Source organism: Brassica rapa, chromosome A04 (assembly GCF_000309985.2).
Source record: "Brassica rapa cultivar Chiifu-401-42 chromosome A04, CAAS_Brap_v3.01, whole genome shotgun sequence".
In the NCBI taxonomy this organism is placed as follows: Eukaryota; Viridiplantae; Streptophyta; class Magnoliopsida; order Brassicales; family Brassicaceae; genus Brassica; species Brassica rapa.
In genome coordinates, this window is record NC_024798.2 from 12,728,531 (window position 1) to 12,747,224 (window position 18,694).

Below are 18,694 nucleotides of genomic sequence, written 5' to 3' on the forward strand. Positions count from 1 at the left end.
TTGTCTACTCTAGGATCATATTAAAACAAAGCGAGGTATATTTCATTCAACTACTCACGACGTCTTTCATATATCTATTTACTAAAGCGAGGTATATTTGACTCATATAATATTTAACTACCCAATTCGATTTTTGTTTCAGTAAGATGTGTGTGTTTTTGGTGCAATCAGTAAGATGTGTTGTGTTCTTACTTCTTATGGATGTGTCCAAGTTGTTTACATATGATAACAGAGGATCCTCCTCATAGCTGAAGTTACAAAAAGAGAAGAAGATATTTTTTCACTAAAGCTAAGTATTCTTTTTTTTTTTTTTTTTGAAACACTACTAAAGCTAAGTATTCTATCCAGAAAATATATTATGTTTCTTATTGTGGAATTATTTTTTCAGACAATTTAGGCTCTACAATAAAAATTCAGAAGCTAATTTAGATGTATTTACATGTAATTTACTAATTTAGGCTCTAATAATTCAAAAGATAATTTTAATTTATATAAATAAAATACAACAAAGTCTGTTAAGATAAGTTGATCTCAAGTCTATCTTTATAAAGTTTGCATAATATATTGTTCAATGAACCTTGTAAAATAATGATTTGTTCTTCACTGGCCATATGTTTATGTTCGTAAAACTACTAAAAGACAACTTCAAACAAACATTTTTTCTTGTTTAGTAAAACAGGATCACCATACCTTTCCAGACACTATTCAGTACTGGTTCTGTTTTAAGAAGAAGCTCTTTTCAACTAACAACTGAGAAAATAATCTTAACAGGTACTCATAAGCTCTCCTTTTGTTATTTTTTTTGTGTGCTTATGTTGTAATTAGTGTATATGAATAGTAGCTGTTTTGATTTTACTATTGAATATAATGTTATGGATATACAATATTATTTTACATTTTAGCAGAATGATATTTAAATTGAGCTTTCTAACTAAACTTACTTTATGCCTCCAAGTGTGAATTTTATTTTCTTTCTTTCTTTTCTACTACATTGGAGGGTTTGTAGCTCTCCAATAAATATTGCTTGCCCCACAACATCTACATAAAACGCAACATCTACATAAGTCAATATTCAGTCAAACAAAATTCAAACAATCACGATTTTCTTAAGAAACTTTTTAAACTTATCAATCAAGAAACTTGTGTTTAGCCTTCCATTTAAAATAGTTTCAAACTCCATAAAAGAAAGAAACATATCGGTCACTACTGAATTCATATGGAGTAATTATGGTGAGGTCTATAAAACCCATTTTATAAACAGTGAGCGGTAGGTCGGTATTCACCAGTGCTGAAATTAAGTAAAACATTTCAAGGTTTTTCTAATCACCCATACGGCAGTCCTCCCCAAACTAACCAAATAGTTTTTCTTGTTGCATGAATTTTAATACACTGTAACAAAGATATGAATAATTAATAAGTCATGACAGACGCATGAAATATCAAATATTTCTTGACTAAATTAGCTTATAATCGTTTACCTTGTCATATAAAATGATTCTGATGTGTCACCAAATTGTTTATTGAATTGTTTAAATGTGCATGTGAACAGCTTTCACGTGGATCCACCAATTCGTTTTGCTAGGTTTCACTTCGGAGAGGTATGATAACTTCTCTGTAAGCTTCATGTTTTCTATGTAGCTATTGGTATTTTGTGTTAGCTGCCACCTCTGCCAATTACGGTGTATATAGCACTGGAAAATAATGTTAAACAGGTCACGGGGATATTCAATAATATTTTCCTAGCGAATCGGGTTTAGAAACTAACTAATATAGAAAATTAAAAATATAATTTAGGATATTGCATTTCTTAATTTGTAACTGAATGGAAAGCATATAGCGTAGAGCATCATTTATTAGTTTTTAATGCAAAATTATATGTATATTTTGATTGGTATCTCTGGAAAGATACCTTTTTGTGCGTCGGTTGTCTAACAAAATTAAAGCTCAGTAATATTATTTGCTGATCTTGTTAATATATTGAGCCTGAATAGGGATTTAGAAATCAAATGGAAATCTAGTGGATAATCTTTACAGTTATGAAAGATCCATACTTCGAAGTTCGAATGATCCATATATTCCATATTCCGAAATGTAAAATATTGTTCGTGAGAAAGATATGCAATTTGTGTGGTGATTAGTTATCTTAAATATGATAAGTTCATACTTATAAATAAAACATTTATTTGATACATATAATGATTGTATATGTAACGACTGACCGTTTTTATATTTTATGGTATAAGGTTTTGTCATGATTGGTAATTTGGTATTGGATATGTTACAAAGGTCAAAGGGAGAGTTTAAATTAAATACAGAAATTTTTCTTCATAAAATTTTTGTAAAGCTTTGATTATAGGACTTAATTAAAGGTCAAAAGTTTTAGTTTAAACTGAATATAATTTCTGAAGCAATACTACATAAACGTTACGTAAATTTGAGAAACTAAAATCATCTTGAAGTGTTTAATCTCTTGAATATTCGAGGAGCTAAACCTCACTTTTATTAAACGTAGGTGGAACTTTAATTAATTACACGTAAAGGGAAAAGAAACTAAAGTCATTTGTGGAATTAAAAGGCATTTCGTGTTAATATATCACTAAATAAAAAACATAGACTTAAAATATTCCAGTGGCAAAGATCTGTAAATACTTCAAAACTTTAAGGTGGTCTCAAAAAAGGCACTTCAGTTTTAATAGTATTGATAAACAAAGCAACGTTTAGGTAAAATACAACAGATTTGGTGGTTCAAAAGATATAATCATTACTTCAAAATAATAAGTTTGCTTGAAATAAAAAGAAAATTGGTGGCCTAAATCCTTCACTTAGCTGGTTTGTCTTCTGGACCAAATATATAGTGTCATCACTATTCATATTATATCCATGAACCGTGATTTGAGTGTAATATAGACGAAAATAAAACAGATTAAAATTTTTGTACTACTATACACAAACTCAACAATAGATCCTGCTCGGTCCCACACAAATATTAAAAAATGGTGTGATTGCTATAATGTCACCAATTTAAAAAACTAATGTTATTATTAAATTAATCTGTCCAGATATATTGAACGGGAGCCTCATATTATTGCACAGACAAGTAGGGAGTTGTATAGTCTTCATTTTCACCCTAAATTCAATTACTTTCATAATATGTAACATAAAATCTAAATCCACGTAATGGAGGATTTGATTTTAGTTTTCTTTTAAATGGATATAATCCTTCTTACGCCAAAGTAATGGTATTGACCCTTTGGACAGTGATAGGCAATTTAATATATGTGAGGCTTGCAATGTGCAAATTTCTTTTTTTTTTTTTTTTTTTTTTGAATTGAATATTAAATTGAATTCAAAAGAAAAAGACCTTTTTACATCATGTGTCCTTTCCTAAACTTTTGTGTTAACTTCTATCCCTTTCCTATATCAACTTCACAAATTTTTCAAAAATTATAAAACTTCTATCTTGTAGCAAACCAATACTGCATCCCTTCTCCCATCTTGATATCACCTCTTCTTTGTATAATGGTAAGCTTGTTCCTCATGTTTTTATCCAGCAACTTTGCTAAGAGTATCGATGGAGTTGCAGCCTCTCCATGACGTCTCCTATTCCTCTCTCTCCATATCATATACACTGCTGCTTGAAACATATATTTTATAAGGAACAACTGCATCTTCCCCCTTGTCAAATCTCTCATTATCCTCAATAAGCCTTCCCATCTCACTGTGTATGCACCTCGCAAAATACCTTTCAGCAACATTCCCCAAACCTGAGCAGAGTAAGCACACTCAAAAAATAGATGCTCCAAGGTTTCCAGAGGCTCATTACACAGCACACATGATATATTGACGTTTCCACCCCACTGCCTCATTCTGTCTCCAGTTGGGAGTCGTCCTTTTAATGCAGTCCACAAAATAAAGGAGTATTTTGGAGTCGCATATTTAAACCAAACTGCTTCATGCCAGTGACACAGTTGGTGTTTTTCCCTGATAACCTCCCATGTTTCCCTCGATGAAAAGGATCTCTTATAGCTCCCCTTTCCATTTACCCACAACGAGACGTCTTCCTCATGCACTCTGCCAGCTCTGCTCACTTCAATCTCCAACTCAACCTTATTAAGAATCACCACTCTATGCTCTCTTCGGCGATGCGTCCAACTTTCTTCTACTGTTGCGTTTATTGAGATACCCATATCAATGTTACTTCCTTCTCCTAGTACATCCTTCAGACAACCCAAAGATGACCAGCTCTCAAACCAGAAAGATGTCCTCTTCCCATTCTTCACATCCACTTTATACATCCTTTTTGCCACATCTCTATACTTCAATAGTTTTTTCCACATCCATGAACCAGCTTGAGTGTTCTCTTTAACCGTCCACAACGAGCCTTTACGGATGAGATATATTTTCACCCAATTTACCCACAGCGACTCTGCAGACAGAATCCTCCAAAGTAACTTCAAACAACTTACCAAGTTAACATCCTTCAGCTTCCTTAACCCCAATCCTCCCTCTTGTTTCGTTCTACTGACCTCAGACCAAGAGACCTTCGCCTTTTTATTGTTCAAGCCTGGACCGGACCAAAGAAAAGCAGAGCATAGTCTTTCTATTTCCTTCAAACAACTGCTAGGAAGCTTGAACGCAGCCATCCAGAAATTTGCCAAGCTTGTGATGACTGACTGTATCAGTTGCAGGCGTCCAGCATAAGACAAGAACCTCCCTGTCCAGGAGCCAATTCTTTTCCTTATCTTCTCTATCAGTGGCAAATAATCCAGCACTGTCATATTTTTTGTCAGCAGGGGAAGGCCGAGGTAACGAACCGGGAGCTTTCCTGTTGCAAACGGGAAGTGACTGCGAATTTCCTCCTGTTTCTGAGCTGACACTCCTGCTAGGAACAGAGTAGATTTCTCCAAGCTAATTTTCAATCCAGTCATCCTGTCGAATGTATCAAAGACTTTTAAAATCTCTTCCACTGACCTTTTGCTTCCATCCGTAAATACCATCAAATCATCTGCAAAACATAGATGTGTTAAGTCTATGTTTTTGCATTTTGGATGGTATCCTATCCTCCCTTTCTTCACTGCTTCATCCAACATTTTAGACAGAACATTCATACAGACCACAAACAAATATGGCGATAGCGAACAACCCTGTCTTAATCCCCTTTTGCTTTGGAAATATCCAGCCAGTTCCCCGTTAATCTGAACTGAAAATGAGGCCGTAGTTATGCATAGAGATATCCAGTGAATAAACCTTTCAGGAAGACCAAGAGCTCTCAGAGTAGTAAGGAGAAAGGGCCACTGCACCGAGTCGAAAGCTTTGGAGATGTCTATCATCATCGCGCATCTTGGTGATATCTCTTCTTTGTGATAATCCTTCACTATTTCTGTTGCAAGAAGCACATTTTCCATTAACAACCTCTCCTTTATAAAAGCTGATTGGTTCCAAGAGATACACTTGGGTAGTATACTCTTTAACCTATTTGCCAAAATCTTCGAAATCAGCTTGTATAAGACGTTGCAACAGGATATAGGCCTGTAATCCTTCATCCCTTTTGCTTCTGTCTTCTTTGGGACCAGTGTTAAGATTGTAGAATTGAGCCCTTTCGGTAAGAATCCCATAATGAAGAAGGACTGAACTGCCACTGTAATATCCTTGCCTATCACTGCCCAAGACTCTTTGAAAAATTCTGTGGTGAATCCATCAGGCCCCGGAGCCTTACTCCCTGGCATTTTGAATAATACCCTCTTGATCTCTTCCTGAGTTACTTCCTTCACCAAGTTATTCTTATCTGCATCACTACACTCAAAATCCAATAATTCTCGAAGTCTCTCCTCTGTCACTCCCTCAAAATCTTGTGGTTGGGTAGTCATGAAGTCTTCAAAGAAACGCTCAGCTTCTTTTTTAATCTCTTCCTCCGTTTTTACTATACTCCCATCAGCACACTGGATCTCATAGATTGTATTACGAATCTCTCTTACTCTTGCTGCATTGTGAAAAGCAAATTTCTTTTTGAACAACACACGATTATATTAATCTAATATTTACAACCGTCCCGCCCTGCACCGCAGTTAACAGTAACAAAAATCTCTACATATACTATATATTTATACGTTTTTATAACTGTTAAAATCGCATCGCAGTTGAACCGCTTGTTCTGCACCGCTCAAACCGCAATTACCATTAGGAGCCTAAACATCGAGAAAAGTTAAAAAAATACAATAAGAAGTAAACTGAATGGCAAATGATATATGAAAACTATTACAATGAAAATAGAGATGGATATGTACAAGGGACGAAGAAACTCAAAAATGCACTTCAGTTGAGATTCGAAAACAGGAACAAATGATAGTCAATAAAATAACGTTGATAGACCTATATAAAAAGTTAGAATGTTGACCAGCAAATTTTTTTTGGTAAAAAGTTCTATAACCATTGATAATATAAGAAATAAAAAAACAAAATCGACTTGATTTGAAACTGAATAACAAACATGGTGTACAAGAGGCTAAACATCCTACCTTGGGGCACAAATTTTTTTTTTATGATTAAGATCATTTCCAGGTGGTTCATTCTATTTTTTTTAATAGACTAATTTTATAATAGAGTTAATTTTTACTCTAACGGTAAAGTAAAAAATAAAACAATGAACAAAAAATAAATAAATAAATTATTCTATTTATATAGTAAATTCACTTTTTATTATATTATAAAGTGAAAAATATAATAGGTTTGAAACAATTTACTATAACTCTATTTTGTTGATGTCTTGCACCCAAAAAAAACATGTTGAATTAACATCATTGATTATATGATTGCGTTATTTTTTATTCTATGTTTACTATTAGAAGATTTATAATCAAAATTTAAATTAATTTGTAGAGCAAGCAGACTGCCTTATAGGCTTATACGACTGGAAATTTAAGACATTTATAATAGCTATTGAAATCTCAATGGGAAGACCTTTTTTATGTAACAACTCAATGGAAAGACTTCAACCACTAAAAACCATAATACGTTGTTGATCATACTGTATTTTTAATTGAATTTGGCAACAAAATCTAAGCATATTGTGTTAACGAACAAAATTTATCAGTCAATTTTTGCTTTATCATCTATATGGAATACATCGATTTTTTTTTAAAGGCTGACCATATATACATCGAACTTGAACTGTGAAACCTTTGAAACACGAGTATATTCAACCATTAAACTACGAAGATATTAGAATTTGCAATGATACATTGTAAACAATAGTTATAAAGATGAGATCATACTTTAGGCTTCATTAGAAAATATAAAGTTAGACTAATTGTTAATATACTTTAGGCTTAGATATCCTAATTAAAAAAATACTCCATCCGTTTCATAAAGTTACATGTTTAAAAAAAATTATGTTTCAAAAAGATATATTTTGTATTTTCAATACATATTTTATCAACTAATAATGATTAATTGCAAATTTCAAAAAATCTAATTGTACTTTTTGAATAAGATTATCATGATTATATATTTATATATATTGGACATATATATAATATTTTAAAAAAGGATTCTAAAATGAATAGCACGAGTAACTATTTACTAAAGTATGCGATTACAAACAAACTATTTTGGAAATTTTTAACAGCTAAAATACTGTACATTTTTATTATATTTTAACATTCAACCATATTTCAGATGATTCAGTATCTACATCATCTGATTCTTCGGCCATGCTTGATTGGCCGTTCTATTGTAAAGTCACTAACTATCAATACTTTGTTTTTATCTCAAGTTGGATACATTTATTGTATGAATCTACAAAAAAAATTATATCAATAGTTTAAAATCATGTTAGTTTTCCAATGTCAGATCTCATCGCATATTTAGGTACTCAAATGTCCACGCATTAATTTTAAGTTCATCCAAAACAATACACACATAGAAAAAGGTGAAAATAAATTACGTAAATATCAATTCATGGATTTCTAATTAGAGATTAATTAACTACATAAACTAAAGTCACTATTTGTTATTTTTTTTATATAATATTTTTTTTGTCAATGAAATTTTATAGAACGGGTGAATTTTTCATATAAGATGTTAATTTAATTTATTTACATGATAAAACATCTAATTTATGAAATCGAGTTCCAAAAACCCAAATTATAAACGTGAAGTCCTAAACTATAATAATCTGTATAAATTAGATGTGAAATTTTCCAAAATCATCTAAAATTGTCCAACTAATATTTGTTTTATCTTTATTTCTAAATACCACTCAACTTCTTAACACATTGAATACATTTTTAATTCTTTTTCGAGATTTCTTGATAGTGTATTAAAATACAAAAAGCAAATTACCAGATCAGGTAACCTGTTGCTCGATATTGTGGATATGCGTTTCGTCGCCCAAATCTAACAATAATAAAAGGAGAATATCCTCAACAGAGAAGCATGCCACGTCGTTTAATTAAATCGACCAGTAAAAATGTTTCTATGTGCCAGGTCAGCTCTTCCAAAACTGCAATTTGCAACTCGAAAATAACCTAAAGTGGAATTCTACTGTTGGGCTCACTTGCTAAGCCCACTAAACAGAAACCCTTAACATCTCATCCAATAGCCGTCCAACAATCTCTCCATCCTCTTCGTCTTCTCCGTTTTCTCTACTTGCGATCTCCCTTACTGATTTCTCTGCTATCAATCAATCGTTCTCTTTAATACACTCTTCATTCTTCATGTCTTTCGTTTCACCTCCCTCTCTATCTCCTTATTTTATAAACTACTTCGCCTTCCAGTCAAAACCGAAGAGCTCCTCTTTTTTTTTTTGTGATCAACTTTCCAGGCTACGACCGAAGAGCTCCTCTCAATAAGCCGAATCCATGGCGATGAACCCAGCGAAGAAACATGTCTCCATCTCACCAGGGCTATACGGTTCCGAGCTACACCTCCGACTGTTACATTTCTTGAAGTGAGGAACAAAATACGAGAACTAAAGGTTGCAAACAGAAAGGAAATTCGAAGCAAACATCAAATAATTAGCAAGAAGAGAGGAACAAATGTATCGACAGCACTGGCGGTGAGTATTCATGAAGGGATTAGTCGTACCAGAGAGACGTGGAACGAAATACTAAAAAAGGTCCAAGTCCAACCAATAATCAAGGTAAAGCTGTGTGGAATCAAACGAAAGGGTCAATAAACTGCTATATTTATATTAACTGTAGGGATTGATATGTTTGAAAGCTGAGCTGATTCATGTCTCTGTAGAGATTGATATGTTTGAAAGATGTATCTTCGGGGATTGCTGATTGCACATCTAAGGTTTCATGAGTGAAGATTCCAGAGTTGTTTAGATGCGTAAACCACACCATGTTTATATATTTTTTTACAGATTATCTTGGTAACTCATCCAAAGACTGGAGATTCCCTAAAGTACATCTACGGTTTATACGTTGAATATGTGGTGAAAAATCCTATCTACAATCTAGGATCTCCAATCAAGTAAGCTTCAATGAATAACGCTCTTTTTATTGCATCAAGCAGCAAACCGTATTTGTTCTGACTATGTTTTCATTGGGTCAGAGTTGTTCAACACTGCACTTGACCAATATGTGACGAGTATCTCATAGTGTTGTGCATTACAAGATTTGGCAATTGGAACTTCTCTGACTGCTTCACAGAACTTTTGTCTTGAACAAATTCTATGGAGAAGAGAGAATTGTAGTAGAAAGATCAATCTCGTGTCAAGCCTGTTTTTCTCTGCGAATGTATTTTTCGCTTAATATGATAAGTACTTATAGAAGCGTAATTAAGATGCTTTTGTAAAAAAAAAGCTGTCATCTAAGTTAGTTGGTTTAATTCTGAGAGGCTTAGTGCTTATTTTTTACAAGAGTTGGGAGAAAGCCATGGATTTCCGTAGTCTAGATCAATGTTTGATATCCATTGACCGAGTAAGTTGTAGGCCATGATTTTGGAGAAGCAGCAGTTGGACGTGATTCTCCGGAGGATTTTGATGAAAGCATTTATGTGATACATCTACACTTTATTGTTGAAAAAAAAAATCTATACTTGGTTATGATTCGGAATTTAACAAAGAAAACATGAAAAAAATAGTTTGATATGATAATTCTTTGGAAAAACAACAAAAATTTCAACTACCAAACAATATTATATCGTAAAGAATTTAGGAATTTCAAAGAAACATATTTAGGCAAATAAAAAAAGCAGAATAAAAATAAAGTAACAAGGAAAAAATATACAGAAAATAACCTTGATATATATGCTAATTTTTGGAAAATTAACATAAAATATATTAGCTAACGTTATATCTAAAACTTTGTCAAAACATACAGATTGGCACATCCTCATACAAACTGATAATGGATTACACAAGTTTGGTATTAGTAAGACTACAAAAAAAACGTAATCTAATTTACAATAATATAATTCTTTAACATCTTATAATTTATTAAGGATAACTTTCTAAAAAAAAATTGAATGAATGCAAATTACATCGTATCTGTTGGGAGTCTTTTAGATACATATATGTATCTAATAAATATAACATAATCAAACATGATGAGTATTGACTAAAGCCCTGTTCGCGGCAGCAGCGTCAATGAGGACAGTTGTTGTTCGTTTCGCAGACGCTGACGCTGCCGCTGACGCTGCCGCATATCATATCGCGACCGCAGGTTTTATCGGCGTCAGCCGCAGGACGCAGTGTTCAGACGCTGCCGCTGCCGCCGGTTCCTACGTCAACGAAACGAACAAGAGTTGACGCAGAATGTTGACGCTGCCGCTGCCGCCGGTACCTGCGACAACCAAACGAACAGCCCTTAAATACAAAAAAAAACAATATACATGAATAAAATTATTCAAAATAGTGTAACAGTAGATTATATGCATCATACGATCTATATAATATTTAAAAATATAATATTATTTTTATAAACTATAAATATATTTTAGCGAAGAAACAAATTGTCAAAAAAAATTACTTAAGCAAAAATAAATAATTTTCAAACTTTTTTTTTTAATTTTTTTTTAATTTTCAAACTTTGGTTCTAGCATCAAACTTCTGTTCACTTTAATTTACTATATTGTGTAAATATTGAAAGAAGCTATTAAATACTTCTACAAAATTTTAGGGTTCATATAAAAAACTTAAAAACAAAATAAATGAATAAAAGAAATAACATAAAATAATAAACTAATCAGTTTCTATATAAATATTATTAATAATATTACTTCATAGTAATGCAACCAGAGTAACTTTCAGAGTCAGCAACAAATGCCAATGCTTGATTACACCAGTAAACAAAAATCTGACGATAAAAAGGTTCTAAATTACTACTATGTCTCATATTATATGATCTGTTGGTCATAAAACTAATCAATATTTATTTAAATATTACTACTAATATACATTTAAAATGAGTTAACCAATAAAATAGTATTATTAGTTAACAAAAATTTGAAGAAAGTTAAAAATATCAAAACATCTTACATTTTCAACCTTCAAAGTTTCTCTAGAAAATTTTACATTATGAAACTGAAAGAGAGATAATTAAAATTTATTAACAAAACAAAAAAAAGTAAGCTATTAGGTTAAAGGAACCTTTTAAATAAAAAAAGATAAAAAGTTTTATAAAGTAACAAAAATTGAAACACTTGGAAAAAGATCTATGTAAAATAAAATGGCAGAAAAAGCATGTAAAAATAGTTTTTAACTCTAAATATTTTTTTGTCCATGTGGATGTGGAGTTACCCGATTGGTTTGTAGAATATAATGAATTTTTTTAAGTTGCTGACAAAAAAATAATAATTTATCAGTTAAATAAAAAAAATACACAATATTAAGTAATTAAATTTTATTTTGAAGTTAATGAAAACAGATAGAATAGATAATGATGATTTTCTTTTCATCACTGCATTATTAGACTAACGTTCTTAAATATATACAATTTGCGCATGTGTTACAAAATATTTAGATTCCAACTCACATTGGAAAACATAAAGATAATTTTTTTCCTAATCATAAGTAGAGAAATTGTTTAAACTACCAGTTTTGGGTATAATTTTCAAGTTTATTTTAACCACATTTAGCTTTAATTTTAAAGGGATAAATAGACATTTATGTCCATAGGATTAACTAATATAAAATTTAAGTTTAGATTTGAGAGAAGTTTTGGAGGGTGGAGTTTAGAATTTTTAAAAATAAATACACAAATACTAAAATTTAAAATTTAATTTCTTAAAATTTTATTAAAATAATAAAAAAAATTAAAAACAAACTTCAAAAACATATTTTGAAAAAAATATTTTGAATATAAAAATTTATAATTCAAAATTATAAAAAAATAATAATAAAAAATATTTATTTAAATAGTAATTTATATTTATGTATCTATAAAACAAGGATATAACTGTCTTTTACCTCTTTAACGAAGAAAGTATTTTGAAAATGTAAACATGAATAATATTATAAACAATGTGGTAAACTTTAAATTCTCCCTCATAAATACTACATTTAGCAATTCTATGAAATTTATGTATTTTTATTATCTTAGTTTGTATCATTCCGAAAGTTGAAAGATATTTAAGATTTAATAATATTTTCAAGTTTAAAATATAGTAATTAGCTAAAATATTATAGAAAGTAAGAACAAAAAAATATTTACTTTGTTTTCATTTGGATTATGAAACTAATATTCAAAACATATTTAATTTGCTAAGCGTATATACCTAAATAAAATACATGTAGTAATATGGTGATAGCTCACAACTAGGAATGGCTACAAGAGTCGCTAAAACCATTCTGGAAATCCTTTTGCATTTGTAGCAAATTTTATAGTAAACTTTGATGCATAAGAATTTTTATAGTCCCTCAGTAATCCAATCTCAAACGAATTGTTCTGACTTTAATATCTTATGGTTGCTTTCTAAGAAGCAAGCTTAGAAGTTAACGCAAATAGGTTGTTCTTAAGCTCTTGGATGATTCACTTTTGACATAACACAAATTCAGTGTGGGCACTAATCGTCAAGATGTGGATTGTAACCAAGAATTTATGTTCAATCAGGTGCAATTCATAAGTAATCAGAGATAAAGTTTTCATGGTGACAAATACATCACTTAAATAAAAAATTAAAAAAATACAAACTTAGCAGTCTGATGCATACTGACTAATAATTCTTATTTGCATAAAAAAGAAGCTGAAATAGTAGGAGTTTACCTTATAGCAGGACACTCGCCCGTTGACAACTCTTTATTAGGTTACTAATCGGTGACTTGCTTCGTCCACTGGAATATGATCCAGGATTAATTCCTGAGACATCGATCAGATCAGAGATCTTAGGAGTACATGCCAGGGGGAGAAGGAATTCTACGACTGATTGAGCCAACAAATCCTAGCTAGAAAACTATTATTTGCTTCATTATCAATCACACAGTTTTACTTTGACACAACAATAAGAACATCAAAAACTTCAAAGGAAAAGTAAGAGTAAAAGTTTAATACATGATTTAGGGCTAAACTTCCAATGTATAACTCATAAGATTATGATAAAGAAAACATAATTAAGAATAACTTTCTGACATTTTGAGAACTGTTTATGTATTCTAAATTAAGTTTTGATATTATGGCCACTAACAAAAAAAAGTATTTCAAAAATTGTGACGAAAAAACATAAATATCTCTTTTCTTATACTATATCCTAAACGCTAAATAATTTATAAACACAAATTTTTTTACAATATTTAATATTCATATAACAAAATCAGTGGAAATATATAATAGCAACTATCCGCGCGTAGCGCGGAAAAGGGTCTAGTTCATATAAAGTCAAAGAAAAAACAATCAATTATTTAAAAAAAAAAACAACCCATTTGCTCTTTTCAGGCGGATATCATATTGTAGTACAAAATAAAAATTTAAATATCCAAAAATATTATTACCTAGGTCCTAAACCAATACTCTGCACGAACGTTGTGAAGCCGCGTCGAGTCAAGAAACCACTATAAAGAGTTCACTCAGCCACATTCACATAACAAAACAAAAGCATATACCTACTCCAGAAAATAAAAGTAAAGTTCTAAAGTTGTCTCCACGTAATTCTCTGCTAAGGTACTGTTCTGGGCTTTTGTTTCTTATCCAATTTATATTCTTTCAAAACTACTTCGCTTTCTTGTTTTTTTCATATCAAGAACAATAAATTTTAATGGTCCGAGTGTTCTTGAAAACACTAATTAATAAGTAAACGTTTTTGTGATTTCCACAGGCAAATGGAAGATTCAAGCTTCACGGATTTGATGATCGACACTGATGAGTATTTCGTTGATGATTGGGAACAAGATTTCCCGGTGATACCCGGAGACACTACTGATCATCAGAGCACAAAACCGGGTTCTGGATCCGAATCCGGATCCGGGTTCAGTTTGATTTCCGAGAACAGACCAACAAAGCAAATGAAAGTCAACTCAACTTCTTCCTCTTCTCCATCATCATCTTCTTCTTCTTGTGATTCTCTCACAGCAGCACAAGTGATCTCGTTCGGTTCTCAAGACCCGAACATGAACGTGGTCGAGGCATCGTTTAACTTCTCTAACCAAGCAAACATTGAACCGAACGTGAGGTCCAAAAGAAAAGAGTGTGGTAATAATGGAGGAAAAAGAGAGCCACATCTACTGAAAGAACATGTTTTGGCTGAACGTAAACGCAGACAAAAGCTCAACGAACGTTTGATTGCTCTCTCTGCTCTTCTTCCTGGCCTCAAAAAGGTCAGAGAATCTAGCAACCATTTCTTTGTTCCATTTAATATTATTTTTTAAATATTAACTTTAAGCAAAGTTAATTTATTATACAAAAAGTTGATTTATAATTATTAAAAATATCTTATTCTGCTTCCGTTTCTATTTTTTTCTCGAAAATAAAAAGAACTATATTATAAAAACTTACCTATATAATAGAGTTTCTCTATTTGAAAAAAAATATATATAGAAAAGAGTTGGATGATCTTGTGATTGTAAAAACTTGTGAAAATAATGCATTTTATAGTTGGTAAAAATTGCATTCTATTTAAGTTCAAATAAAAAAATTGACATCTATTTCCTTTCAAAATTTAGTTTCAGAAAATTGCACTGGACTTGTAAACTGCACGATGTCCCTTAAGCCGTGATACTAAACAAGATTTTTATAAACTATTGGGTTATGTGTATAGGCTGACAAGGCAAGTGTTCTTGAAGACGCGATCAAACATTTGAAACAACTTCAAGAACGTGTCAAGAAGCTGGAGGAAGAGCGAGTGGGAACCAAGAAAATGGATCAATCGGTTATATTGGTGAAGAGATCTCAAGTGTATATGGACGATGATTCTTCATCTTATTCTTCTACTTGCTCTGCTGCTGCTTCTCCTCTGTCTTCTTCTTTAGACGAAGTTTCTATTCTGAAACAGACCATGCCTATGATCGAAGCACGAGTTTCAGACCGAGATTTGCTGATTCGAATTCGTTGTGAGAAGAACAAAGGGTGTTTGGTTAAGATCTTGAGTTCATTGGAGAAGTTTCGTCTAGAAGTAGTCAATAGTTTTACTTTACCCTTTGGAAACTCAACTCTCGTAATCACCATTCTCTCTAAGGTAATAATATCTTATAATATTTTGAGATTAGCATATTGATTTGTTCCATACATAAATGTAATTGTTCTTTCTTTTTCCCCTAATATTTTGGCAGATGGACAACAAATTTTCTCGGCCTATTGAAGATGTTGTGAAGAACATAAGACTTGCGTTAGCGGAATAGTATTTTTCATAACCATTATGTGAATTTCGCAGCGACTAAAACGTGTGATTTGATCTCCAAAGTCAATCAGAATACTTGTTTTCCTTTTTTTAATCAGTAGTTGGATAATAAAAGCAGAGGAATGCATGTGATATGGGATGTGTTTGAGTGTAATAGCTGGATTTAGTGGGTGTGTGTGTGTGTAATGATGGCTGTATCATTGGTTTGATTTTTTTCCAATATCAATGGTTTGAATTAATAATGAAGATCCGTGAGTTTTTAATTGGTTTTAGAGGAACAAGAAATCTCGCTTGATTATGATTTCACAACTAAGCTGTTAAGTTAAATAATTGAAGACTTGTCATTAATGACGTAACTAGATACATCGGTCCACGTTTGACAAAAAAAAAAGATAGAAAAGAAAGTTGGTTGGTGGTCCATGCCCCATGGTTCAACGTAGGCTATAGATTTTTAAATTGGTTTAGATATTTAAGGTAAAACTAAATATTATCTTAATTTTTACATACAAGGTTATTAAGTGAATGTATAGGATTTTTTTTTCATCTAGAACTTTTTTAATTCAATATAGTAAAACAATAACATAAAAATTGATTGGATACACTTTTTTTTATTAATTGGATACATCGCATAAAAAAAATTAAAACAAACTCTTGAAAAACACATCTAAACCAATAGAAATATGATCGGACATATAAGACTTTAAGAAAAATCAATGGTGAAGCTCACACCGAATTTATGTTGGATTTTGTCAATATATTGATAAAGAAAGAACTTTGTTCCGCGTTTTTGAACAATCGATAAATCGATTTTGCCACTCAAATTTACTTTTAGACAGTTTTTCTATATCGAATAATAAAATAAAAAAATCCGATTCATTATTTAAAAGATTCATGATAAAAGTTTACAATTCCTTCAGATCCAAAACTGAATCATACAATATTAGCATCATTTCACGCGTCACTCGATCATATCAATTCTAAAAGATTCAATATTTTTTTTATGAAGCATATCTATATCTATATCAATCTCTACTAATAAAAGGGAGCTTTTGAGTCTCCATAGGACGTCCACATCAGCGGAAAAAACTTCTCCCAAAAGATGACACGTGGCATAAAATAAAGTTTTACACTTTAATATTACTAATTTTCGCAAAATATAAATAATATGTAAACATACAGCATAAAAAATAAAAAAACTACATTAAACATATGTAAGATTACCATTTTTCACTTGAAAAAAAGACGGCTTATCTCCATAATGTAACATTACCATTTTATATAAAAAAACAAAAAACATTATATATAATTTCGAATATAATAAATATATGTAAACATAAAACATAAAAAATAGAAATACTACATTAAACATATGTAAGATTACCATTTTACATTTTTAATTTTAAAAAAAAATAATATGTAAACATACAACATAAAAATAGAAAAACTACATTAAACATATGTAGGATTACCATTTTTCACTAAAAAAAGACGGTTTATCTCCATAATGTAAAATTACTATTTTGCAAAAAAAAACATTATATATAATTTCGAAAATAATAAATAATATGTAAACATACAACATAAAAAAATGGAAATACTACATTAAACATATGTAAGATTACCATTTTATATTTAAGAATAACAATAATATGTAAACATACAACATAAAAAAAATGGAAAAACTACATTAAATATATGTAAGATTTTCATTTTTCACTAAAAAAAGTGGCTTATCTCCATAATGTAACATTACCATTTTATAAAAAAAAAAAAACATAAATATAACTATTTGACTATTTGTCCAAGTTCTTCTATTAAACATTGTCGTTTTACATTAAAAATGTAAAAATACATTAAGATTTAAACATCTATCTTAAAATATAAAATATAGATATTAACTAAATATTTTACACTTTAATATTACTAATTTTCGCAAAATATAAATAATATGTAAACATACAGCATAAAAAATAGAAAAACTACATTAAACATATGTAAGATTACCATTTTTCACTTGAAAAAAAGACGGCTTATCTCCATAATGTAACATTACCATTTTATATAAAAAAACAAAAAACATTATATATAATTTCGAAAATAATAAATATATGTAAACATACAACATAAAAAATGGAAATACTACATTAAACATATGTAAGATTACCATTTTACATTTTTAATTTAAAAAAAAAATAATATGTAAACATACAACATAAAAATAGAAAAACTACATTAAACATATGTAGGATTACCATTTTTCACTAAAAAAAGACGGTTTATCTCCATAATATAAAATTACTATTTTGCAAAAAAAAACATTATATATAATTTCGAAAATAATAAATAATATGTAAACATACAACATAAAAAAAATGGAAATACTACATTAAACATATGTAAGATTACCATTTTATATTTAAGAATAACAATAATATGTAAACATACAACATAAAAAAATGGAAAAACTACATTAAATATATGTAAGATTTCCATTTTTCACTAAAAAAAGTGGCTTATCTCCATAATGTAACATTACCATTTTATAAAAAAAAAAAAAACATAAATATAACTATTTGACTATTTGTCCAAGTTCTTCTATTAAACATTGTCGTTTTACATTAAAAATATAAAAATACATTAAGATTTAAACATCTATCTTAAAATATAAAATATAGATATTAACTAAATATAAAGTATAAGAAAGAGAAATACTCAATATATATAAAAATAAATAATAAGTAAATATATAAATATACGAATTATATATACAATAATAAGTACATGCACAATTTTTAAAAAATGGAAAGAGTACATTAAATATTAAACATCTATCTTAAAATGTAAAATATAGATATTAAGTAAATAAAAAGTATAAGAAAAAGAAATACACAACTTAAAAACAATGGAAAAAGTATATTAA

The 18,694-nt window shown here is 30.1% G+C and overlaps 1 protein-coding gene and 1 long non-coding RNA gene across 3 annotated transcripts; both read left to right on the forward strand.

The window, feature by feature from the left end:
• The first annotated feature begins 8,415 nt into the window (after window positions 1-8,415).
• LOC117133401 lies at window positions 8,416-10,222 on the forward strand. Its single transcript, XR_004457175.1, has 2 exons — window positions 8,416-9,477; window positions 9,559-10,222. It is a non-coding gene; the product is annotated as an uncharacterized LOC117133401 (long non-coding RNA).
• A 3,047-nt stretch (window positions 10,223-13,269) lies between these two features.
• On the forward strand, window positions 13,270-16,046 carry LOC103864386 (transcription factor NAI1). Of its 2 annotated transcripts, XM_009142140.2 has the most exons (4): window positions 13,270-14,102; window positions 14,257-14,755; window positions 15,196-15,612; window positions 15,707-16,046. In XM_009142140.2, exons 2-4 carry the CDS (start codon window positions 14,261-14,263, stop codon window positions 15,773-15,775), a joined length of 981 nt encoding a protein of 326 aa, XP_009140388.1. In that variant the 5' UTR covers window positions 13,270-14,102; window positions 14,257-14,260; the 3' UTR covers window positions 15,776-16,046. The 2 variants fall into 2 exon arrangements, with proteins under 2 accessions (XP_009140388.1, XP_033145392.1); XM_033289501.1 differs by lacking the exon at window positions 13,270-14,102 and having other exon boundaries at window positions 14,124-14,755.
• Window positions 16,047-18,694: the final 2,648 nt, after the last annotated feature.